Source organism: Saimiri boliviensis, chromosome 9, assembly GCF_048565385.1.
Source record: "Saimiri boliviensis isolate mSaiBol1 chromosome 9, mSaiBol1.pri, whole genome shotgun sequence".
Classification (NCBI taxonomy): domain Eukaryota; kingdom Metazoa; phylum Chordata; class Mammalia; order Primates; family Cebidae; genus Saimiri; species Saimiri boliviensis.
The window spans coordinates 8,331,885-8,358,486 of record NC_133457.1 but is presented as its reverse complement, the minus strand read 5'-3'; the positions used below and the strand labels follow the sequence as shown (position 1 = coordinate 8,358,486).

Here is a 26,602-nt window from a genome sequence, read left to right as displayed (position 1 = left end):
AATTATACTATGATTATATAAGTTGTTAACATTAGGAAAGGTATTTAATTGCAAACATATTACAATTAAAGGTGAAGTATTAGGTTCCTAAATCACATCCCCTGCTTTTCTATCTCTGAGCCTTTTATCACACCATTCCCTTTAGCTGAAATGTCCTTCTTCTATTCTTCTTGGCCACATCTTTCCTGTACTACAAATTCAAACAGAATGCCAGCCCCTCCGTGGTTCTCCTGGTTAGGAGTCATTTCTCTCTCCTATTACTCCCACAGCACTTTAATCACACCCTTCCCATAACACGTACCACATTCCCTCGGTATTTTAGCAACTGATATAAATGACTCATCAATCCTACCTGACAAGTTCATTAAATATTATCATGTTATTTCTACTAAGCCACACAATGACTATAATTGTATCTGACACAGATCTGGGGCTCAGTAATGGCTTTTGGAAAGACCCTTGATTACAATCGCCTTTGTGAACTTCAAGCTCATAAGGCATCAATAACTAATCCAGATTGCCAATGTATTCATATGCAACTGCCAAGGCATTAGGAAATTCATCTCGGGTTAGCCAGTATATATAGAAAGCTAAATGAGGATCAGCAGACTGCTTGGTGAGCAAGGAGAACAAGCGGGGCCATTTTCATGAATAAGAGCAGCAGACCAAATGGCTTGATCATAAAACCACACCCACTACAGGGCCAGACTTCCCTGTTCTCAGGTCTGGGACTTATGATTGCTTAGTGCTCCATCAATACTGACACATTTTTCCTGTGTGACTGTCTATTTCCACACTAACTATTCTCTCCTTTTAAATTTTTTTTATTATTTATTTTGCTATTCTCAGCCATGGCTTCATTTTAGAATCACCTGGAAAGCTCTCAAAAACCCTGATGCAAAAATGGCATTTCCAGGAAGATGGTGGCACACAAGTCAGATTTGGCACGTTTTCATGGAGAGGACCCTGCAAGGACAATGATATCACCTCTTCTTTTCTGGTGAGAATCTGAGGATAGAGACTTTTTTCTCACCACGAATGTCACCCCAGAGGTCAAGAGTCGTGGGATGAAGTTTGCCAAGGAGCAGCTGCTAAAGCACGGATGCAATCAAGGCAAAGGCCTTGGCCAGAAGGAGAATGGTGTCACCCAGGCTCTCAGGGTGACACTAAAGCAAGATACGCACGGGGTGGGACGTGACCCTGCCAAGGAGTTCACAAACCACTGGTGGAATGAGCTCTTCAACAAGACTGTGGCCAACTTGGTAGTGGGAACTGGGCAGGAAGGAGGACAAATAAGGAGCCTTTCTGAGGAGACCACCCATTATAGTCATCCCAAGCCCAACTTGCTGTATCAGAAGTTTGTGAAGACGGCCATGTTGACTTCAGGTGGAGAGAAGCCACAAAGAACTGGAGAGCTGCAGTTATAACGACAACCAGGGTCCCAAGTCCCCAAAGATTCTGACTGAAGCTGCTCCAAGCCTGTGAGGGGTGAACAGCACACAAGGCTGACCATCTTGGGATCACAATGAAGGCCAAGCTTGCTCACCTAGAAGCCCAGAAGCAGGACTTCCTGGTTCCCCAGGACTCTGGGGCCCCTCAACCACAGTCAGAGAGCAAACCTCCCCATAAAAGGAAAAAGAAAAGAAAGCAGGAAAGGAGGAAGAAGCTACAGCATCTGAAAGGAATGATGCAAAGGAGAGGCACCCAGAACATGCTGACCAAAGCATCAGAAAGAGCACAAAGAAGAGCCGGGCGCGGTGGCTCACACCTGTAATCCCAGCACTTTGGGAGGCAGAGGCGAGTGGATCAGGAGTTCAAGAAATCGAGACCATCCTGGTCAACATGGTGAAACCCCGTCTCTACTAAAAATACAAAAAATTAGCTGGGCATGGTGGCACGCGCCTGTAATCCCAGCTACTCAGGAGGCTGAGGCAGGAGAATTGCCTGAACCCAGGAGGCAGAGGTTGCGGTGAGCCGAGATCGCGCCATTGCACTCCAGCCTGGGTAACAAGAGCGAAACTCCGTCTCAAAAAAAAAAAAAAAAAAGAAAGAAAAGAAAAGAAAGCAAGCAGGAAGAAGAAAAGGCGACATCAAGAAGTAAAGGTCTCAGAGGAAGGAGAGGGTGCAACTGAAGGGAATGAGGAGGAGGAGGAGGAGGATGCTACAGGAACAAGTGGGCTTGGGGAATTGAATAGCAGAGAGAAAACCAATCAGTCCTTCAGGAAAAGGAAGAAAAAGGAGAGGCGGCACCATGAAGAGGAGAAGATGGGGGTCTTGGAGGAAAGAGGAGAAAGCAAGGAGGCTGCAGGTAGTGTCAGGACAAAGGAGGTAGAGAGCAGGGCGTACACTCACCCATGCAGCCAAAGAAAGAAGAGGCAGCAACCGGAGAGGGGGACTTGAACCTGAGGAAACTGTTTTAGGTGGTGGGACCAGGGAAGCAGAAAGCAGAGCATGCAGTGATGGAAGAAGCAGGAGAGGCAAGAAGAAAAGACAGCAGCATCCAGAGGGGGAGGATATCTTGGATGTAAGGGATGAGGAAAACGGCGGGGCGAGGGAAGCAGAGAGCAGAGCACGCACTGGCTCAAGCAGCACAGGTTAAGAGGAGGAGGCAGCAGCATCCCAAGGAGGAAAGAGCTGGAGTCAGCACTGGCCAAAGAGCCAAACAGAAGAAAACGAAGAGAGAGGTCTGGTCAAGGTGGGGCCCGATTAATTGTCAGGAGCTGAAATGCCTCAAAGACCAGTGTCAATGCACGTCTGCAGGTCTTCTGCACCCCCCTAAATGAGGAGTCCCTCCCAAAAAGGAAATTGATCTCCGGGACATCAGCAGCTGAGAGGAGAGAGCAGTAGTCCCAAACCTTAGTTGAGGGAACCAGCATAGTCCCCTCTGTAGCTTCTAACCCAGGATCATGAACTCGGGTGCCTAGAGAAGCCAGGCAGCTAAGGGACAAGGAACGCTGGGGGCGGTGGACACACGGGTGCACATACCCTTTGAAGGAGCATTCCTGCGAGAAGCAGCTGAAAATGTAGACTTATGTGAAGGGCTCTGATTTTTAAAGATTGTGAAGGTTAAGGAAAACATAGATTTAGGTCTATGGGCTAGATTTAGCCCAGAGTTGCCAGTTTCTAGCACTACCAAATGAATGAATAAACATCAGCTTGGGCTTCTAGCCTACAGATTAAACAAACAAACAAACAAACAAAAAACCTTAGCCGGGCGCGGTGGCTCAAGCCTGTAATCCCAGCACTTTGGGAGGCCGAGGCGGGTGGATCACGAGGTCAAGAGATCGAGACCATCCTGGTCAACATGGTGAAACCCCGTCTCTACTCAAAATACAAAAAATTAGCTGGGCATGGTGGTGCGTGCCTGTAATCCCAGCTACTCAGGAGGCTGAGGCAGGAGAATTGCCTGAACCCAGGAGGCGGAGGTTGCGGTGAGCCGAGATCGCGCCATTGCACTCCAGCCTGGGTAACAAGAGTGAAACTCCGTCTCAAAAAAAAAAAAAAAAAAAAAAAAAAAAAAAAAAAAAAAACCTTATGCCTCAGCCATTCCGGAGGATCAACTAAATCACTTTCTAGAGGTGGGCCTCAGGCCTCAGGATTTCTGATGGCTCTCCAGGTGATTCTAAGATGCAGCCAATGTTAAGAACTAGCACTATATTGATAGAGTCGTTGTTTACCTATATTAATGTCACCAAGCAGAAAAAAGGCAAGTCCAACATTTTCTGCCTTTTTCCCTGATATCATCTATTCTCTGTACTGCCACCACTACCGCCACCCTCTCTTGAAGATATGTGACCTCACCTATTCTCTAGTATGTCTACTCATGTAATGCCCAGGTTTCTGGAGATGCCTTGTCTTTAGGTTTTCCGGCAGGATCTCACAGGTCTCCAGTACAGCGCATTGGTAGGCATATCAACACTAAAGGTAGGACAAAATACTTCTAACATATAAAACAGGTGGAAGGATCCAATATTTTATCATTACCATCAGTGTCTGACAGAAATGAGGTGGGAGGCTGCTGGAAGCAGAAGGTAAAGAATTCATTTAAAAAATGTCTTGAGAGCTAACTTCTTTGTGGTTCACTATGTGGGTCCATGATGTGATTTAAAAAAAAATGAATCAAAAAAAGATCTATCCCACACGCCGAGAGTCTGACATGGTTCATAGGATGTAAATTGTGGTTTATACCACGAGAGATAAAGATACTATGAGAGTTGGGGGGATTGCGACTGGGGTGGGGAGTGATTTCCAGCCAGGAAATTATGAAAGGCTTTATGGGAAAGGAACCTTGTTTATTGGAACCTTTGATTATGGGAGAGGAGGTGGCAGTAAATATGACTGTGGAAGGAGGTATCCTACCCCAGCTTTGAAGGTGGAAAAGCAGAGAGAAGTTGTGTTCGGTGTTAGTGGAGATTCCTGCTTTCTCCTGGTTCTCACAGTTGAGGGTATCCTGCAGTCACTTTTTCAGGATATGTATTATATCACCCCTGAGCCAGGTGTAGGCACACTCCTGATGTTCTGGCAGTGGCCAGTAATTTGAGGAGTCAGGGTAAGATCTGAAGATGTGGGAGTAGGAAGAAGGGCATTCTCAGAGGACATGGCCTAAGCAAAGATGAAAAGGTGTGAAACTGTGGAGGATGGGCAGTAGTTCCATTTCCTTCCTATGTGAAGGAGAAGAGAAGACATTAATATTTGAAATATTCTGCCATTCTGGTAGTTTTGGAACTACTCCCCATCAAAGATTTGGTTAAATCTTGACCAGAAATTACGAAAGTTCATTTGTCTGCTATTTTACAGTCATAATCTAGTGTATGTGTCCAAAGGGTTGGGTAGCAGATGCAGAGGACTCTAATGCATTTATGTATTTCAGTCTTGAAAGGCCCCAAATGAAATCATAGAAGAGGGAACTTGGAGATAAAGAGATCAGCCATTTCAATGGTGGTGACAACATTTTTCTATGAGGTGCAATTTTGGTCACCTGCCATTTCCTATACTATTATTTTACCTTAATAAAAAGAAGATAACACCAGCCCTGTGCAAGTTAAGAGTAAATTTGAGTATGAAGATGAGAAATATCTCTGTTAACAAGAACAGAGCAATCTGTGCAAATCATTCCTCAGGAGTCAGGGAAATGGCAACCTGCCAGCTCAGTGGCGCACAGAGCCCAGGCGGCCCCACAGCTGTCTCTCAGCACTGCCAGCCGTCACCACGGCAACGGCCCCTCCCGGGAGAACAGCTCAGCCCACTGAAACTACCCATCATTTAAAAATTAACACAGATGATTCCGGATGAGATTGTGTGCAACAACAACAAAAATCTTATAGAACTGCCCTTTCTAAGGATGTAAATCAGACAATATAGACTGTGAATTAGAAGAGTGGTTCTCAAAATTCAGCATGCTTCAGCCTCATTTGGCAGGCTTAACAAAACACAGATTGCCAGAACCCCACCCTCAGAACTTCTGATTCAATGTGGCTGGGGTAGAGGCAAAGAATTAGTATTTCTAGCAAGTTCCCTAGAGATGCTGACCGTAATGCTCTGGGGTCACACTTTGAGAACCACTGGGTTACATACTAGGATTGTATCAGTGTTGATTTCCCGATTTTGATTACTGTACTATGCGTATGTAAAAGAATGTCCTTGGTCTTAGAAAATACTCACAGCTGTATTATATTTAGGACAGAAACGCATCATGTCTGAAACTTACTCTCAAATGATCACTAAAAAATGTAGGCAGATAAAGCAAATGTAGAAAAATAACAATTGGGGAATCTGGATAAAGGGCATATGGAAGGTCACTGTGTTATTCTTGTAACATTTCTCGTAGCTTAAAATTACATTAAAATTATAAATACTTTTCAATTAATACAGGGAAAGAAAGTTATAGCAACATATACCATGTATGTATAATACGGTACCACATATGGTTAAATTTAAACTAATTAAATTTAAACAAAATTTAACATCCAGATCGTCAATTGCACTATCCGCATTTCAAGTGCTAAAGAGCCATGTATATGGCCAGTGGCTACTATAATAGCACAACTACAGCCCATTGCCGTCAGCACAGAAAGTCCTATGGAATAGTGCTGACTGCAGTTCAAAACGTTCTAAGATTTGGAAAGAGTCTTTGGAAAAAATCAATGTCCTAAAAGCAGCAGTAGAGGTAGCAGTAATAGTTATAAGCAGTAGGAGTCAGTTGTTTCTAAAACAATACAGTTGATTATCTAAAGGAGGCTGAAGAAGAAATATGACCAAACGATAGCAGGTGGATCATAGTATCCAAAATATGCATATGCAAGTATCTGTAGTTTTGCATGAATTGGTGATGTATTTGCCAGAGTAACTATTCAATATCACTGATGGCACCTGTCATCATCTTACTGATTTTCTCAACAATCCATTGGATGAAAGACAAGCAGATACCCAAACTAACCAGTTTTTCTCCACTCACCCTCAGCCCCGTCCACTTTCCTGCAAGCACAGCAGGGTCAAGACATAGATGGGAAAATACCCAGCAAGGCTGAAGCTGATCTGCAGGGGAATGGCCAAGACATGGAATCTTTCAAACTTGTTCAGATATTTTAACTTGGCTATTAGTTTCATTTGGGGTTTCATTTCATCAGCTAATGTGCAGAGCAGACAAGGTTGTTTTTGCTGCTATTCCTTTTCCTTCTGAGCTTCTTTTCTTTCTCCTGTCTCTTTTCTTTCTCTCAAACAAATGGCACATTCAAAGTTTCTGACCCAAATAAGACTGCCTTCTACTTTAAAGAGCATCTTTTTTCCTCCCGAGCATCATGTCTTTTGAGCTCCAGCAACATCCGAGTGATGAGCTGAGTAAATTCATCCTAAAGTATGAACAGTACCAAACTCTCCCAAGGTGCATGTGGCTAACCCTAGCTTCCACAATATTCTGGGAGATACTTTTTGAGCATAGTCATCTTTGGTTATTCTCTACCTGACCCAACCTCTGTCAATCCCCTCTCTGTAACCTCTCAGGAGTAAACAAACAGATCCACACTGCAGCTACATATTGTCCATTTTCCCTCTCTTACCTTTCCAAGCAGTTTCATACTCTCTTGGGGCTCAGTAAGATACATAGCTATTACTTGGATATAACACAGAGTTGTTGAAAAAAATGTAAAACCTGAAGCTGTAAGCCACAAATTGATAAATATGAGGAATACTTGCGGGGAAAAAAGCCTTATTTCCATTTCTAAACTTCCACTGAAGAAATTAAACCATAGAGCTAGAATCCAAAACTCAGGACATACACCTCTACTCTAACCAAGCATCTGTTAGAGCATTTCAATGTCCATCTAGGCATCAGACCAATCTAGGTTTGCCCCTCCCCCTGTCAAAAAAAGTGTTGAAAAATTCTTCTGCAGCAATTTCTCTTTTTTTGTTTTTTTCTCAGAGATAGGGTCTTACTCACTGCCCAGGCTAGAGCGCAATGACATAATCACAGTTCACTGAAGCCTTGAACTGCTAGGCTCAAGCAATCCTCTTGCCTCAGTCTCTCGGCTAGCTGGGACTACAGGCTAATGGAACCATGCCCTGCTATTTTCTTTTTTTTTTTTTTCTTTTTTTTTCTTTTTTTAGAGATAGGGGTCTCACTATGTTTCCCAGGCTGGTCTTGAACTCCTGGACTACGAGTTCTCTCACTTTGACCTCCCAAAGTGAGTGCTGGGATTACAAGTATGAGCCACCACTCCTGGCCTCCTCCTTAAAATATAGTCGTTTTTACTTAGTTTGCCAGCGGAAGGAAAACCCTTCCTTAGAAACAACTTTTGTCAGTTATCTAGAGATAATCATTCCTAGCTGCAAGACATGGTATCCCAGGTCTCTATAGTTCAATTTATGTTTTGATACTTGCACTTTTAAGATCTCTTTACAGAAGGCTTTTTACCAGGCAACATATTTTTATAAAGACTTCCAAGAGAAAAGGAGAGTCTCACCTCACAGTACTCCGTGATAATGCAGAAATTATCTTGCTCCACAAAACTTGCATGGAACTTGACAATGGCTGGGTGATCCAGCTTGGAGAGGAGCCGGGCTTCCAAATTGGCCTGCACAGTTTCATTTGGATTTAGTTCTCCAACAGAGACTTCCTTCAGTACCTTTCTGCAGGCAAAAAAAATTAAAACCATTTAGAACTGAAAAACACATTTAACAAATATCAGCCAGTGGTGCACAGCCACCTAATTAATGCCTAGGTTGTGACCTACTCACATATCTGATATTGCCTATTATGATACTGTGTCTCCTGGTGGGACCTGAGCCTGTTTTTCTGTCCTGCTTCCCCAAGGCCTCTGACCTCCACATCTGTGTACCCTACTGTTCTGTTAAGGGCAGACTTGGAACTAATCTTGAGCAACATTGCTGTGGTGGCCCTTCCTCCACCTCTCTGGATGTTTTAGTCTCTCTTGGTTTCTCTTATAGTGATCTGTTTCTGTCTGTCTCTTTCTGTGTGTGTTCATACACACACACACATAATCCATAACTCTGTCTCCCTGTATCTTATTCTTTCTTTGCCTATCTCTTTCCTTCTGTCTCTGCCTCTTTGTGTCTCTTTGCCTCTGTGTGTATTTACACACATTCACAGGCATGCTTCTCTCTCAGCTGTAACATTTTCCAAATATATCGACAATACCAATAAGAGAAATATCTATTTATTTTCTTTTTAAAACTATTCGTGGCATATCATACATTACTACAAGTATTCAAAACAAAAAATTAACTAAAAACATTAACAGAGATATTTAGTATGTCTAGCATGTATAAATGAAAGAAGAGCTCATTAAATTCCCAAGTCATTAATTTAAAAATTGTGATAACTCTATGAGTAAATCAAAACATTATCTCTTCCCATCTAAGAAAAAGAGTCTGATGAACAAATCAATTATAGTACCAAAGTGTAAACTAGACTGTTGGAAAAAAATACTTCAGAACACCAATTATGTTTGCAGACAGAGTCTGCTGATTATAAGTAAACACCGGCAGTTCATTAAGACAAGTTGTGCAGGACCTGCACTAGAAAACATTTTACAAAAATCTTCTTTAGAGTTGCTACTATGCATACCAACAAAAATGTATCATACTAGAAAATCCCTTTAGGCCCTTTAACCAACGCACAGATTAACCCTCATTCTCCAGTCCTTTCTAACAAATGCTGGCAGATGCCCTTGCCACAGGGAATGCCTCCAGCTAGTAAGCTCTCCCTGGCATGCCCACGGACTTCTGCCCTCCCAGTTGAGATGTGTACTTACTCAAGTCATTGTGTTCATTCCCAAGCCTGTTAATGCCAGTTGTGCTCATCACTGTCAATGTATGACTTCAATATAACATAAATGGATGAAGAATGAGCATTAAGAGTTATCTTCGCTAGGAAAACTAAGTCAAATGGTTACCAAAAAACTTGAAAATGACAAGTTGCAAAAATAAAAAGCTATCAAGTAACCTACAAGACAGTTCTAAAAAAGGTTAAAAATGTGAAAATCTAGTATTCTGAATTCAGTGTGTTACGGAAGATAAACCTGGAAAACCAGGTTCTAAAAATAATATAAAAATAATATATATCTTATGGGTGTAGTTTATGCAAAAAAGATGAAGGAGTCTCTAACCAGAGGACATTAGATGTTGGCTATACAGCCAAAACCTGGGGAAAAAAAACATACAATGATATATTTTAAGTTGATGTAAATGTTTTAATTAATGTCGTTTTATTTTAAAATTGTTTCCTTTTTTTTAGCCAAGTACCAGCTCCGATCACATTGAAGAGAAGAGCTTCTACTATTTTAAAAAATGTGATTGTACTATTAACTTTTCACTGATTCAAACAAGCCTCTCCCACTGTTTTACGATGGAAGAACCATCGTTTCCTCAGGCATTACCACCGGTAGAGCTTTCTTCGTGTTTCATATTCAGGGTCTAGAAGTTTTGATACTTCAGTCAGCATATCCCATTTTTCAGTGAAAGAATACAATTAAAAGAAAATTTATTACCATTCTTAGTTAGGAAATCTGTCCCAGAAGCTAAGAGCTTAAGCAGAAAAACGTAGAAAGTACCCTTAGCCTGCTCCGGAGTTGGGGAACATTTGACATTTTTCCCCAGAGCAATAAAAGCTGAGTTAAGTGTCCATTCTCTAAAAATCTCATGAGGAAAACCTTCTAATGCAAGATGACCATTACTGGGAGGTCACTTACCCTAAAACTTGAGTCCTTTAATATTTTCTTCACTTTAAATGTCCTCCTTGGTCTTCACATTGTGAACTCCCATCCCCAAAAGACAACCATCAGCAGGCGCTGGCCGCTTCCACAAAGAGCAGCCCAATTTGCATGAGAAAGGGCAGCTGTGCGTCAGGAGCCTCACCGGCAAGGACTCCACGAGGCCATTCACAGGTGTCTTTAAATCTGACTGCACTATAGAAGGCTGGAACACTTGGCTCCCTTCCCCCAACAGGTGTTTTCACATTGGTTTTAAACACCCTATTAGGATCCTACTTAATAAGAAGTCGATTCTAGAAAAACGCTTGCTTGGGAACATTCTGTAGAAAGACTGTTCTATCAAGAACTTGGTTGAAAATGACCTAATGTTATGAGGAGTGGCATTTCAGACTGCTAGTACGCCCAAAGAAGCTTGAAATGACAAACGAGACTATGTTTTTTTGTAACTGCTGAAGATTACAAAGCAGCAGGCAAAGCACAATGACATCCTCATGGAGCTTTTTCGGTAATTTACTGTACCCCAGCTAGCATGCAGTTATAAAAGTCACAGTGGTTAAGCATGACAATATAAAGTCTTACAAACTTGCAATATTTTCTTGCTGTGAAGGAACAAATGCTATAAAAATCTTCAAGATACTTATTTTTCCTTGCAAACACCAACTATTGTGCAGCAGAGCATGAGATTTTACATATAAATTGTAGCTACCTGAGCCCCGTCTGGCACCCTGATGATAAAGCATACAATCTTATTTGCCCACAGTGTAGCAGATGAAGGTAGGGCTATTAAGACAGGTGATATCTGTTATAATCATCTCTAGCTGACGCGGAGACATTCACCGTCCTTGCCTGAAATCATGTCACTGAGCTGACGGAGGAGACCCTCATTACATATCACTTAATACGAGATCCATATCAGCCTAAGACAGCATGAAAACTTACCAAGTCAAGGACAGCTTGTCACTTGCTCAGTGATTCTCAGCCTGTCACCCCTAAATAACATGACAGATATTTATTTTATCACAGCCTGAACTGTTTGGGAGAAACTTCATGACAGTAGCAAGACAAGGCATTCCCTGGAGACGTACTCATTTTGCAAACTTCCCAAGTTACATGCTTTCTTTCTTTCTAGAATCAGTGAACTGACAAAAGTCAGAGAATGACTCTGGAAATCTGGAAACGCTATGGTTCATTTCATTCCCTACAAAAGTCCACCTTTTGTAGAAATGGGGAAGATGATACTTTTGAGCTATTAATTAAGGATTATTTTTCTCCAAATTTTCACATTTTCCCCACTCAGCCAGCAGCATACACTGCTTCAGAAAAAAGAGGACTAAAGAGAATATGAGTCAAACACCTGCCTTTTGACTTTTTAAAGGAAAGGCCAAGGCTAAAGAGAAAGGATCTGGAGGAACATATGAACGATGAGTGGGTGAGCATTCTTCCTGCTGGCAGGTGAGAAAGAGATCGTTCTTTAGACCAGGGGAAGGGGAGAGGGTCAGACGGCAGGTAAAACAATTAGAAACTGCTGAGCCCTTGAAAATAGTTGGTGTGCTGTAGGTCAGGTCCAGAAAGGCAGCTGAAAAGAGAACTCCAAGATGGGTAGGAAGACCTGAGAGCAAGAGACCTGTGCTCTCCCTCCAAAGTAGGGCTTAGAGGATTGTAGAACCCCCACTTTTCTTGTGTCCCACAAGGGTAAGGAGCTGCAAAAAGGTCTCCAAGGGACATGTAAACAGATGAGCTTAAGAGAGCTCTAGAATTTCTGATATCCCAGTAAGGCGTAGGGAGCCGCACAATGACATCCCATGCAGTCAACAGCAATCTCAGTGAGGGCCAGTCAGCTGGTAGAACTGGAAGACTTTGCAGTTAGAGACAATGGTCCCTTCCTTTGTAATTTCACCATTAACATCCATTACAGGTAACTGGTAAATACCTACTACGTGACTACAGTGTGGTGGGCACTGAGGAGTCACAGCCCTGCTTTTGTGTCTACTAGGAAAGATAGAAATCAGGTAAATGTGCATGAATATGTGTATATATCATGTATGGTTGTGTTTTTTGAAACTCAAATTGAGATGAATGCTATAAAGTTGAGGTAAAGTTATCTGAGGCCCCCTCAGATTTCAAAACCGTGACCCTGATGTGATCAGCAGCTACTGTACACACTTAGCCTAAGCCACAGGAAATTTTAACATCAATTTAGACGAGTAACTTTTTGGCTTTGGATTTTGCTTTTTGTTTTATTTATCATTTGCCTGTTTTACAAAGAGAAATTATCAAATATAATAAGGAATTTTAAGATTTTTCATCCATGTAGGAAGGCAGTAATTATTTTTATCTGCCGTTCTTAAATGGAAAGGTCTCTTTTTTCTAATTTACAAGGAAATAGTTTCATTATGGAAAAATTTGAAAACACAACATAAGAAAAATATTACCCACAATCCAACATAAAGACAATCAGAATTAACGTGTCTGTGTATTTTCTTACAATCTTTTTGCTGCATGTATTTCTTAATAGTAGAGGCCGAACAGCTTACACAATTTGCTTACTGCAGTTTTCATGAAACATTTTTGTAGCAGACACTTGTCATGTGTGGCTGCCCACTTTAGACAGCTTCCTTACATTGTAGCAGATCCCTAGGCTATGAATCTTGCCTCCCCTGGAGAGAGAAAAACAGATAAACCAACCCTGTGACTCCCAGCCTCCCTTGAGCTTGGGTGCTAACGTGTGACCTAGGGTCTGTCAGTCAGCTGCATCCACCCAACACTTTGATGTGGGTGTGAGCTGCCTAGAGAAACAGGGTGCCACGGGGTTCTCCATTTTTTAGATATATGTGTCATCAGAAACAGCATGGCAGTGGCTCAGGGCAGCAAGTCACTTCACTGGTGATGTTCTGCCTTCTCGCCTGCTGCCCTCGCCCTCCACCACTGCTGTAAACCATCTGTGTTCTGGAACAAATCCTTTTCTGCTTACACTGGCAGAGAGGGGCTGCTCTTACCTGCACCTGGGAGTCCTGACCAATGCAATTAGACATCACAGAAGTACTTCCAGGTGTTATCACGAATCACTGTCAACACTTCAGGGCAATGAAAACCAAGCCTCCAAAGGCCTGGCTCATTTGTGTTCATTTTCATTTCCACCTTAGACTCTTATGAATGTAAGTCTGCAGTAATGCTTTCTCCATTTACAGGTACGTAAAATTGATGGTGGAAAACATCCTGTTTTAAAGTTATTTCACCTCTTTTAGTACAGCATATAAATTTCCAAATTAAAGGGGCATGAAAAAGATATATAATGACAGAGCAGTATTTATTCAAAAACTTGGCACATTGATAAAAATAATGGAAAAGCCAGGAACTAAAGGTACTTACAGGAGTAGCTGGTGGAGGCAAAAAAAGAGTAGAGGTTGGTAGCAAGTATGCTACAGGACACTACAGATGGAGTTTTATTTTACTTCTGTTGTTTTTCCTTCCCTTGGTAAAACAAATTTTTATGTCTGTGTCACATTAAAGGACAAAATTATCTTATGGGTTATCACTGTATGCCATAATATGCACTGCTTTTTGTTTTTTAACAATTAAACCCATGGACCTAGCTCATTCAGATGTTAGAACTCTTTAATTCATCTCGTCCATTCTACATATCCGATCACAAACATGTAGCAGAGTCTTTGGACAGAGCAGGGGTTCATAGGGCGTTCACGGTGCAGTTCCAGGGAAGGCAAACTGTAGGGGCCCATGACAGACGTCAGCAACTGAGGAACAAACTCTGCCAAAGACTTTCAGATAGGAAATCTCACCTTTCTGATATTTTACTGTCTATTAACTATCTTCTGTGTGCCAAATACCATGCCATGTGCTGGAAATACAAAGATGAAAAAAACAAAACTCCTGTCCTCCAAGAGAGCTCAGTCCCATGGGGAGGCCAACAAGTATATAAATAGTTGAACAACTTCATGACAAATGCTAAAATAGAGCTGGGGTGGACAGTGGGGATTCCTAACCTTTCTTTGAGGATGGAAGAAAAGGCAAAATCTATGGACTAGAGCTTCAGGATGTTCGCTTTTACATAGCAAGATCTTTAAAATACGGGTGAGGAACCCTCCCATTAAGCCATGCTTTGCTCTAGAGGACTCTCTTCGTTTGGGTCTCCTAGAAGGCAAACCCTGAGACAAGGATTTGAATGCAAGTAGTAATTTGGGAAGTGATAGGAAAGTGAGGAAGTGAGACAGGAAGGGAAGGAAGCCATGCGAGGGTATATTATCAAGACAGTTACCACTGAGGGCAACTGGAGCTTAATTCTGTCAAACTCTGGGAGCTAGTGTAAAACATTAACCTTAGAGTTCTCCGGCCCAAAGGGTGGGGAGTGACGGGGCTGGGATATTAATCCACCGATTCCCATTATTCACTGGCTAAAATTGCTGCCTGGGAGTATTAATTCCTCCACTCTTCTGCCTTGCCAGAACACAGGAAATCCTAATGGCTAGAAAGAGCCCTCAGGCAGAATTGCACGTGCTGGCAGTTGGAGGCTGAGTCCATGCATAAGAAAATGTTGAGTGCCCAGGGGATACAAGCAGGACCCCAATACTGTCTTCCACAGGAGAAAAACAAAGGCAGTTCCTTCCATTTTAAATTCTGGCCTGGTTTCCCTATACTCCTGAAGATGGCTAGTATATAAAGATTCCTAAACAAAGTAAAATAAAGTGCCTGGAATATTGAATAATTAAACTGCAAAGCAATTACAACCTATAGATACATTCCATTTCCTATGCTTTTCAAGACAGATTTTGTTTACAAACATTTCAGCAGCATATAAGAGTATTACATACAGATAATAAGCAAATAATAATACAGCTAATAAAGAACAAAAACAGGAGTAAAATTATTTCAGATATTTTTGTTTGGCAAACATGCTATTTCTAGCTCGTGTCTAGATTACATTTCCGTTTGTGGTGACAACTTTCACGCAGTGTTTCAATGCTGGTACTAAAACAAATCATTGCAAGTTGCCTTTTAGTTTTAAGGAGCAGAAGAGGATAAACAAAGGTTTTAGGAGTAGGAGGTTTGAAGACAAATATTGCGCTAATAGAAAATATCTAATAACCAGCATGTAAATTCTATGACTTTTCCCATCTGTATAAATAAGAATAGAAATGACTTGAGCACATGTTTCAAGGCTGGAAATAGTGCTGGTGCTCCCTGGAGTCCTCTGCAGAGAATCTCTTATGTCAGTGCAAGAATAGAGCTGTCGTCAAAATGGACAACGTCCAGCATTTCCCTAGACGTCTTCTTGGAAGTCACACTGAGAAAAAATAAAATGTCTGACCACTCTGTTATGGAAAGCCCTTTCCCCAGCACATGACCAAAGAGCCAACAGTCAAGCCAAAAACATGCATGAGTGTGTGTTAATTAGCTGGGGAGCAACGAATTTGTTCAGGCAGTGTTGGAAAAGCTTGTGCATTTTTGCACTCATAACGCAATAGCCAATCCCGCCCCCGCCCCCGCCCCGCCCCCCATTTTAAAATCACAGCCTCCATAAAAGCTGCTGGGGCTGTTTCATAAAAAAGTGGAGAAAATATTGCCCTTCCCTTTTCTTTTACCTACAGCATGAGTGGATTCCCTTCAAGGAGACAGCTTTTTGGAACTTCTTTTTATTTACTTCTCTCAAAGTTTTCTTTAAAACCAAGGATGCGCTGGGTCAATTCTAACTTCCACTTAAAATCATATAAAGCTCCCTCGTCCCTATCTTTCTCCCCCACACCCTGAGACAAATGGTCAAGCAATTCTGTTTTTCTTATTTATACAGATGGGCAAAGTCATTGAATATTGTGCCTGCCTTATTTTAAGAAATACTGATGACTGCCTGACCCACAGTCATCTCCCATCACCGATACCATCATATGCTCTGGAAAGGAGGATCCTCTCCCCAGTTCCTGTAGTGAATCATAATTGATCTGGAAAAGATGTTCCTCACTGATAAACAGAGAAGCATGAGAGGAAACTCTTCTTTAATCTGGCTCTGCAGGTGATCATCTGCATGTGACTCATGAACTGTGGCAGCCAGCTGGAGCCATGAAGTAAGCCACCCTAACATGATAGGCAGAAACACGGAGAGGTAAGAGAGAAGGCACCAAATTCCTTCATGACGTTGCTGAGCTGCTAAATTAGCCAACCCTGGAACTGCTCTCTCCAGACTTCTTGTTAGGGAAATAAGAGTTTCTTATTGTTTAAGCCATTTTGACAGCATCAGCTATTTCCTGATACTAACACTTTGCTACAAGAAGGAAGAAGAGATATTTAAAGAAGAGATTGGAAACAGAGGTAGAGAATGTAGTACAGTAAATATTCCACTCATTTGTAAATGCTTAAGGTTATAAAAACCTAATCAATAAAGTTATTTTGGTTTAGTTATGCTATATAAAACGAATAGAAGGAAGGTAACCCCTCTGAGAACACAGCTATGTCTTATTTACTTAGAAAGCAGTTAATGAGTCTCCCACCTTAAACGAAAAAGTATAACTTGGCTCTTTTGTATTTGAGCATTGATATGAATCTTTAAAAAATCATGACAAAATGAACTACAATGACTATACAGAAATGAACTGACAGTGAGAAGAAAACTGAGGGATAAATGACTAAAAATTCTTTGTTATCAGTAGATTTCAAAAGTAAATGTGATATTTGTTTAATTTGAAAACACAGTTTAAAATTATTATATATAAACATTTTTAAGTTATTTAAAAACATCAGGATTTAAAATGATTAAAATTCCACCAGTGTTATCCTTCTTCCCTTAGGTGATGATACGGAAGTAATAATGGCAAATAGAAGATAATCTAAAATGAGAGGCAAGAAAGAAAAGAGTAAAGCAAGCGGAATGGATAATTCACCGATCAAAAAATATAAAGATTTTAAAATAAATACTGAGTTGAAAAAGACCAAGAAAAAAAGAATTCTTAAAATATTTGGTTTTCACTCTCTCCTGCCAAAAAAGAAAACAAAATATACTTCATAAACAGTAATAAGTATACTTTCTCTATAGTTCTCTAGCGATTGGAGAGAAAGAGTACTAAAAATGCAAGTTTATAAAAATTTGCTTTCTAACATACTTGTCAGTATAGTTCTGATCTAGAAGCTGAATTACCAATAGGAACTGATAATAACATTAGCATAGACCAAAAAAAAAAAAAAAAGGCAGATATTCCAACCTGAAAAAAAAGGTTTTGCTCTGACGTTTCACAAATCTCAGAGAAATGGTAACACCCATTGTAATGGCCTGGCCCGAGAGAAGCACAAAGCTACCCAATGTTCTTAATGTTTTCCCCATATTCAGCTTCTTTTCCAGTTTTGAAATGGATTTTATGTATCTGTAGAATTTTAAAGCTGGACAAGACCATCAGAAAGAATATAATCAAAGCACCTCAACCAAGCGAAGTCCTGGAACATTAAGCAATTTATCGAAGGCTATAAAGCAAGTTACAGTGGAGCCACCATTTACCTTTTGGAGGAAACAGACCATCAATTCTGAAGAATAGACTTTTGACTGCAGATTTTTTTTTCTTTTTTTTTTTTTTATTGCATTTTAGGTTTTGGGGTACATGTGATGAACATGCAAGATTGTTGCATAGGTACACACTTGGCAGTGTGGTTTGCTGCCTTCCATCCCCTTGTCTGCAGATTTAATGGTTTTCCCTTTCTGCTGTTAGTATAGAGATCTTCAGTGCCTAATGAGTAAGACAGTCTAAAATTTTTTATTTTTCAAAGAACAAAAACTCCCGACACCTGCTTTCTTTCCTTCCTTACCATTAAAGAACAAACAAAAACAAAAAACTTGTTAGTGTGATTGGAATAATGGTTTTGCTTTCAATGAGGTACTAATGACCCTATGTCTGTTCTTCATTATCATTTGAGTTACAGAAATCTCACAGAAGCCAGGAATATTGCCAATTAGAGAGCCACAGATTTGGAAGTTTGGGAAAAGACATGATACAGAAGAGGGAGACAGTGTTTCTCAGGACTTACTCTCCTAACAAAGTGGTGAAGTCTACATTTTAAGGTTGTTCTAAGTACCACAACCCTTCAGGTATAATTTTGTGTGTTTGCAGGCCAGTCTTTTTAAAAGTTCAACTGAGCAAAATTCATTTGATTTAAAATTGTTAAACAACGGAAAAGCAGTAATATGCCTTAAAAACAAAAATAAATATTGATAACATCATACTCTCTAGGCAACAAATCACTCAGTCCCTCCATTATGCTTTGAAAAGTTCTGAGATTAGAGCAAAGATCCTATTTACAGAGGCAAGGAAATTAAGGAGTAAAACAGTGTTAACAAGGATATAAAAAAATAATTTACCACAGATAATCCAGTTAGCTTCTGTTGCAAGTATTATATGCTCTAAATTTGAAATTAATGTTAGGTTAATAATCAAAATGCAATATTCTAATGAATAATTCATTCCAGGTTAATATTTTGAACATTGCAGAAAAATACAAGAATTGCTGATTTCAATGAGATAATCAGATAACCATAAAATCAAGATACAGTAACAAATTGAGTTTTAAGAAGCAACATAGTTGATTAGCTCCATTTCCTTGACTAGGTAAAAATGACAACAGATAAATACTGCTTAAAGTAAAATTAAATTATGACCTAGGCAAGAAGTTGTTTAAAGTAATAAAATAAAAATTAAAAATAAGAATAAAAAATCTAGGCTTTTAGTGAAATAGTTCCTTAACCTTATTTATAGCATAAGTTTATGTATGTTATAAAAAAATAGTTCCTTTACAGTAAGACAGCCAAAATAGCATAAGTTTGTAATTCTAAATTTCAATCTCTATTTCCTCATCATGGCAAATGTAATATACGGGCTTGAGCTACAACTTTCTAACTATAGGATAAAGCATGTTGTTACTGTATTTAATTTTGAGATGGCAAGGGAGGAAAACGAAACCCTGTGTAAGCATACTTCCCTTAGAGGGTTTAAGCAACTGATTCTGGGTCTTATATTTTTGCTGAGTTGTGATTATACCAAAATAAAAGTCTACTTTTGTGTACCTAAAAAGTCAGGACTTAACCTACCAGGACAGCTCAAAGTAGAATCTACTAATAGGAAGAATCTAGTTTCCCTGAATGACAGCTTATGGATTTAGTTATTGATTTGTAACACACACAAAGTCACCACGGACTGTGTGAGAGGAGGGGGAGACAGGGAGAGAGACATGGCTCACCTGTCTTTGATTACACAGGCTTCCTTTTTCGGAGACAGGAGGGTGTAAATAAAGTGGCTTGGACACTTAGCACTTGCTAGTCACAGAGATCCCGCGTGGTTTCTCCTGCCTGCCCAAGTTGTCTGTAGGAGCTCAGCAGGGAGACTTCCTCCTCAGGTCGTAAGTAAGGGACACTAAACAAAGAGGCTTGGGTGTGGTTTTCCAAGAGTTTTGTTCCTGGAGATTCTGGAATTTGAGGATAAATAAAAATGTTTTCATGTTAACATGATGGAAGGAAAACGTTATTTGAATCCGAAAGTATGATACTTGAATAGGTCTCAAAAACGGGACACAGGGTCTTAGAGCAGAGCTTCTTGAATTTTACTGTGCATACAAATCACCACAGGATCTAGTCAAATGCTGCTTCTGGTTGAGCAGCTCTATCGTGGGGCCTGAGAACCGACATTTCTCGGGTCCCAGGTGATGGCTGCAGCTGCTTGTCCAGGGATCATACTTTGAGTAGCAAGGTTTAGAGCAGGTAGGGGTCCAGAAGACTGCCAGGGCTAAAAGTGTTGATGAGCCCCAGGGTTCTCTAGAGGCTTGGGGCAGAGGGTAAATTTGAAGAGCAGGCCAAGAGACAGAGCATGCGTCCCCCTCCGCCCCCTCATCTACTCATCCCTCCTTCCCAGCAACCTTGAAATCTCGTTTGAAAACAAAAGAACTGGGAACTGCTGCTAGTCCAGCTCAGTCATCTTACGGAGGAGGACACTGGAATCAGAGAGGCTGCAATAGACTACATGCCCTCCTGAGGACATTCCACAGCCAACACTCATACGACCCAAAAACCAGCAGTTTTAAAATACTGTGAAGAAAAGCTTACTTACATTTTAACCCCAATTTTTTAAACTATAGTTTGCACTGGCTTCCTCTTGTTCTGTTCCCAGTAATGATAAAGTACAGCTGCCCAATGACCCTTTGGACGTTTTTTATTACATAATTTATTACTGTAATGTGTTTAGATTCAGCTTCATTTCATAGACAATTTGACATAGCTTATATAATACAACAAAAATTTAAGACCAGCAAGAATAGAACACAAATAGGGAAAAGAAGAATACAAATATGCTGACTAGAAATTACTGCTATGGTTGAGCTTCCAATTTAATTCCAAACTTCTTGAAAGGCATTTTTATTATTACTATTAATACTATTGCTGTCATTGGTGGTAATGTAATAGATACAATTCTTGCCTTTTACGAGGGGTATTTCAATCTTTGGATCCTGAGTGTAACAAGCCAGTTTTAACTTTAGTCACATGAACAGTGAAGATATTTCCCAAGGAGGACATCAGTGGTTCTGTTAAAGAGAATTCATTCAGAAACAGAATTCCAACTTACATATGAAATAATGCACTTTGATGTCGAACTTAAGAAAAGCTTCTCAATTATTACCTTAATTCCAGTTTCTAAATTCAGTGCATGTGTACAGGAAACCTGCTCTGTGGAAGATACTTTGCTTCTCACAGGCACAGCCTCTGCCTTCTGGGAGTTTGCAATCCAGTGGGAGAGCAAAGACAAATAATTAAAAGCTGTAAGAAACTGTCATGCACCTTAAAAGGATGAAATCAATATCCTAAAGAGGTCATCAGAGACCAAGATATGAGATAATCATCAGAAAACCTCTGCCCACTAAAACGGTGATAATAGTGATGATTATGGCAATAATAAATGCCATATATGAGACAGTTATTTGGCACGGTACTAGGAAACTATTAAAATCCTCTAGAAATAAAGAAGACACAGAGAGGTTAAAATACAGCATCTGTTAAGTGATAAACCACACCCAATAATAATGAAACTGAGATCTTGGCTCACTGCAACCTCTGCCTTCTGGGTTCAAGCATATCTTGTGCCTCAGCCTCCCAAATAACTGAGATTACAAGCATGTGCCACCATGCCTGGCTAATTTTTTTGTTTTGTTTTGCTTTTTTAGTAGACATGGGGTTTCACCATGTTGGCCAGGCCAGTCTTGAACTTCTAACCTCAAGTGATTCGCCTGCCTCAGCCTCCCAAAGTTCTGGGATTACAGGCATGAGCTACTGTGCCTGGCCCCTACTTCCAACTCCTGGGCACCTCACCGGTATGGGATGCTGCCTCCTGAGTTTATGAAGTCAAAGTCCAGTGAGCTTCATACCAAAAACACAACTCAAAAATACATCTCTGCACAAGGTTGACAGTCTGAATAATCTGGAAAAAAAGGCATTTCCAGAGATGTGCCCTTCTGCCCTCCCCATCCCCAAGGCACATGTTCCAATTTTTATGAAAAGTATTTTTCAAAAACTGTACAGCAATAATACTGACACGAATATCTGGCGAAATTAAAGAACTGATGATTAAACAGATGGCTTGTGAGTGTTTAAAATATAAAGCAGTGGCCAGAAGGGGCTCACCTGGGCTTATAGAGAATATGCCAAATTAACCTAATTTCTTTCTCTGAAGCGTTATTTGATTGGTAGATCATAGAGAAGCAATTAGTTGTGGGTATATCATGATTTCAGCCCATCTGATAACACCATGTTAACAGATGTCAAAGAGAAGAGTCTTGTGATATACTTTTCACATGGGAGAAGTGCAGTCTTTATGTGGATTCATGGCTGGTTGAACAAGCAGACCAAATATGCTGTTGTTTTGAATATCAGGCCATTTTTCAGGTGGTACCTCCTGTAATACCATTGAGATCCCTAACAATATCTTCACCCACATTTTATTAATGACTCGGATGAAGGTCTAAAAAAAACGCATTTACCAAGTTTGTAGAAAACACAAAGCCAGAGAGCATAATCAATAGACTTAAAGGAAAGTCAACTTTTCAAAATGACTGAAGAAGCTGAAATGTGAGCTGGAAATCACCAAGACCAAATTTTGCAAACTAAAACCTGAAGTTTACAGTTAGGGTCAGGAAAATCAAATCCTTAAATCTAAGATGAGTGACACCTGGCTTTAGAACAGAACAGCTCATCTATAAAAACTCTGTGGAAAGTATGTGAGAAGGGGAATGCCTCCTCCCCCACCACCCCAGTTTAATATGAAACCATATGTGACTGCTTAAAGAGCTGAGATTCCAAGCTGATTTTGAAATGTATAAAAGATTTTAGTATCGGCCGGGCGCGGTGGCTCAAGCCTGTAATCCCAGCACTTTGGGAGGCTGAGGCAGGTGGATCACAAGGTCAAGAGATCGAGACCATCCTGGTCAACATGGTGAAACCCCGTCTCTACTAAAAATACAAAACATTAGCTGGGCATGGTGGCGCGTGCCTGTAATCCCAGCTACTCAGGAGGCTGAGGCAGGAGAATTGCCTGAACCCAGGAGGTGGAGGTTGCAGTGAGCCGAGATCATGCCATTGCACTCCAGCCTGGGTAACAAGAGTGAAACTCCGTCTCAAAAAAAAAAAAAAAAAGAAAAAATTTTAGTATCATTACACTTGGTTCCATTGTCCCCTTATGTTCAGGCCTCATTTCAAGGGAAATATTGTCACCAAAGTTAGTTCAAGGAATGATGATTAAGATGTTGAGGGGTCTTAAAATCAAGTTATCCAAGGAATAGTCAGAGAAACAAGGAGATGAACAAAGCTAATGTATTTCAAAAAGTAAGTTGTGAAAATGTGCTAGGAGGGTTTTCCTTGTCATTCACTTAGGACAACCATATTGAATTGTCCTTATTTTCCCATTTTACAGATGAGAAAACTGAGACTGGTAGTTAGGTAATTGTTCAAATTAAGTGGAAAGATTGAGATATAAATGCAGGAGGTCTAATTTTAAGACCAAAACTCTTTCATTATTAATCGTTATCCAGCATTTAAATTTCAGTAGCAACAAGAGAAATCAGACTAGCAAGGAGCATGATAACTATGTTGTAAAGTTCCTTCCTCATACATGTCAGGGTTTTCATGCATTTGTGCCTTCACTTACACTATTTCCACTGTCTGGGACACTCTGTCTCTACCCTTTCTCTGCCAGATTTATACTCATTCTGTAAGTTTGGCTCCAACGTTCGCTGTATAAAAATGAAATAAGTACATCTCCATACATCTCCATATAGCATGCCCTGCAAGGGGTTGACAACGCCTACTTACATTGTTTTTTGCCTGACTGGTCTATAAGCTCTTTGAAGGCAAGAGCTATGTCCAATTTAGTTTTTGTTTTTTGTCCTAACAGTTTTATTAAAATATAATTCATGTACCATGAAATTCATTCTTTTCAAGTATACAATTCAGCGTTTTTCAGTATACCCCTAGAGGTTTGCAACCATCACCACTGTCGAATTTTAGAACATTTTTATTATCCTTATTATGGATTGAATGGTGTTCCCCTAAAATTCATATGCTCAAGTCTCAATCCCCAGTGAGATTCTGAGGCCAGAACATAACTGTATTTGGAGATAAGATCTTTAAAGAGTTGATTAAGTTAAAAGGAGGCCACCAGAGTGGGCCCTAATCCTATGTGACTGTTGTCCTTATAAGGAGAGAGAGCGAGCAGGGGCACATGTGCACAAACACAGAAAGGCCATGTGAAAACAGAATGAGGAGGTAGCCATCTACAAGCTGAGAGCAGCCTCAGAAAAAAAACAACCCTGCTGGCACCTTAATCTTGGACTTTCAGCCTCCAGAACTGTGAGAAAATAAATTTTTGTTGCTCACACCACCTAGTCTGTGGCATTTCACTATGGCTGCCGTGGAAAACTAGCACAGTCCCCAAAGAAATCCCTTATCCATGAGCAGTCACTCCCGTCCCCACTCTCCATAGCCCCAGGCAACCACTTTTCTTTCTGTGGGTTTGCCTGCTTGATATTTCATATCAATTGAATCACAGAATATGTAGTCTTTTGTAACTGTCTTCTTTCACTTAGCATATTGTTTTCAAGGTTTATCCATATTGTAGCATGTATCAGTATTTCATGGCTTCTCATGGCTAGATAACATTCTATTGTATGGATATATTACATTTTGTTTATCCATGTATCAGCTGATGGACATTTGGGTTGTTTCCACCTTTTGGTTATTATGAATAATGCTGCTGTAAACATTTGTGTACAAGGTTTTGTGTGGATATATATTTTTATGTCTTTAGGGTATGTACCTAGGAGTGGAATTGCTAGGTCATATGGGTAATTTTACATCTGTAGTAAAATTTTTGGTTAGTGAGTTACTCTATGATTTCCTCGAGCTCAAGGATAATCATTTTTTCAAATACTACTTTAATAACATCACTCTCTGGCTAAAGATCTTACAGCTCTTGAATTCCCCACCAGACAAACCTTATTAAGTCTCAAGTTCAAGATACTCTATCAACTGGACCCTATCTATCTGGACTGTATTCATCATTTTTCCCAAACCTGACCCATCCACCTCCTCTATTCATGATCCTACCTCTGTATCCTTTTTTTGCTTCTGTTCCCCCACTCTATCCCCTTCCTTTCTATCACATTCAGAGAAAAGGATAGATGCCCTCCAAGAGTTATCTTGTATTCAAGACTCAGAATTCAGGGCATAGAGAAGATGGTCCTGGAATGAACAATCTGCTTAAGTATATTAAATAACCACAGAGTAAGGGGCTTGGGTTAGATGACATAAAAGCTCCTTTCAGGCTAGGCACAGTGGCTCATGACTATAATCCCAGCACTTTGCAAGGCTGAAGCAGAAGAACTGCTTAAGCCCAGGAGCTCGAGACCAGCCTGGGCAACATAGTGAAACCCCTACTCTGTAAAAAATTTTTAAAAATTAGCTGGGCATGGTGGCATGTGGCTGTAGTTCCAGGTAGTTCTATGTGGCTGTTGTTCCATGTGGCTGTAGTTTCCTGAGGCAGGAGGACTGCCTGACCCCAGGAGTTTGAGTCTGCAGGGAGCAGTGATTGTGTCACCGCCCTTTAGCCTGAGCATCAGAGCAAGACCCTGTCTCTTTAAAAAAACAACAATAATAATTTTTTAAAACTTAATTCATACCTAAGATTCTCTGATTCTGTTGAGAGATTATCTTCATCAGCTAGGCCCACCCTGCCCTGAGATTCCTTTACTTCCATTTCTCTTGTCTGCCTTTATATAGTTGGTTACAGTGAATGCCTGAGTCTCCTACTACAGCATTAGTGGGGATAGGTTGAAGCCTGGAACTGGCCAGAATAGAGATGACGTGGTGGTTCCTTTCCTCCTTGACAGTCAGAGCTGTGGAGTCACATCTCTACTAGCGCCACGACTTGTTTAATCAGGCCGTGGTGCTAAATCTCTAAAACATGATGCTGAGTGAAAGAAGCCAGACAAAAACAGTGCATACCATATGGTTCTATTTATTTTAAATGCTAGGAAACACTTATCTATAGTGACAGAAGCATATCATTATTTGCCTGGGTCTGGGGTGGAGGAGGATTAGAAGGACCACAGAGGAACTTTCTGAGGACGTAGAAATGTTCTATATTTTATTTCTGGTGGTGGTTACCACAGTGTGTAAATTTGTCTAAACTATTAGAAATGCGCACTTCAAATGGGTATCTTTTATTGTCTATAAATTATTCTTCAACAAGGTTGGTTTCTTAAAAAGTCAGGCAATGGTAATGAGAAGGCAGCAGAGGAGAGAAAGGCTGCAAAGGCATTTTAGCCCTTAACTTGGAAGCTTCTCTGGTTCAGATCACAAGGCTGAATGCCCTTCGTGGCGATCAGAGTTCTAGGGCTAACAGGAGCTGCCAAGCACATCTCTTCCCAAGTTACACAGCAATATGAAAATCATTCCGCAACACTGTAGTTCACTGCCACAGGGCTTCGGTCACCCTGAATCGTGTTCCTTGGTACGGGGATGTTGTTGCCTAACAACTTCTGTGTTCCTCAGCTCTTCCCCTAAAATGTGAGCTCCTAGAAGGTTTTGGGGTGTTTATTGTTTTTTGTTTTTGTTTATTTACTCTTGTCCTTGCCCTTTTGTGCCTAGTGTTACCAGGGCCCATTGAATTCATTCGTTATCGACTCAGTTATCTTTTGACTGAACATTATGTACTCTACAGTCTGATGCCCTGGACTTGGAATTGGCCACTGATGACATCAAGAGTCAGGGGCCTCAAGAAGGCCACTGTGGTGGTAGCAGAGGCAGCAAGATGGAGTTTCTGGGCAGCAGTGCCATGGGGCCCAGCGCCAGT

At 40.6% G+C, this 26,602-nt stretch overlaps 1 protein-coding gene and 1 pseudogene across 3 annotated transcripts in view; one reads left to right on the top strand and one right to left on the bottom strand.

Moving 5' to 3' along the window:
• The window catches only part of NEK11 (NIMA related kinase 11), a 292,126-nt gene that overhangs the window by 232,932 nt on the left and 32,592 nt on the right, over window positions 1-26,602 (bottom strand). For all 3 annotated transcript variants that reach the window (XM_010335819.3, XM_039480351.2, XM_039480352.2), the window contains exon 3: window positions 7,959-8,124. In XM_010335819.3, coding sequence (XP_010334121.2) covers window positions 7,959-8,124 — 166 coding nt within the window. The remainder of the gene's footprint in view (window positions 1-7,958; window positions 8,125-26,602) is intronic.
• Window positions 1,044-2,783, top strand: LOC101051358 (G patch domain-containing protein 4 pseudogene; annotated as a pseudogene).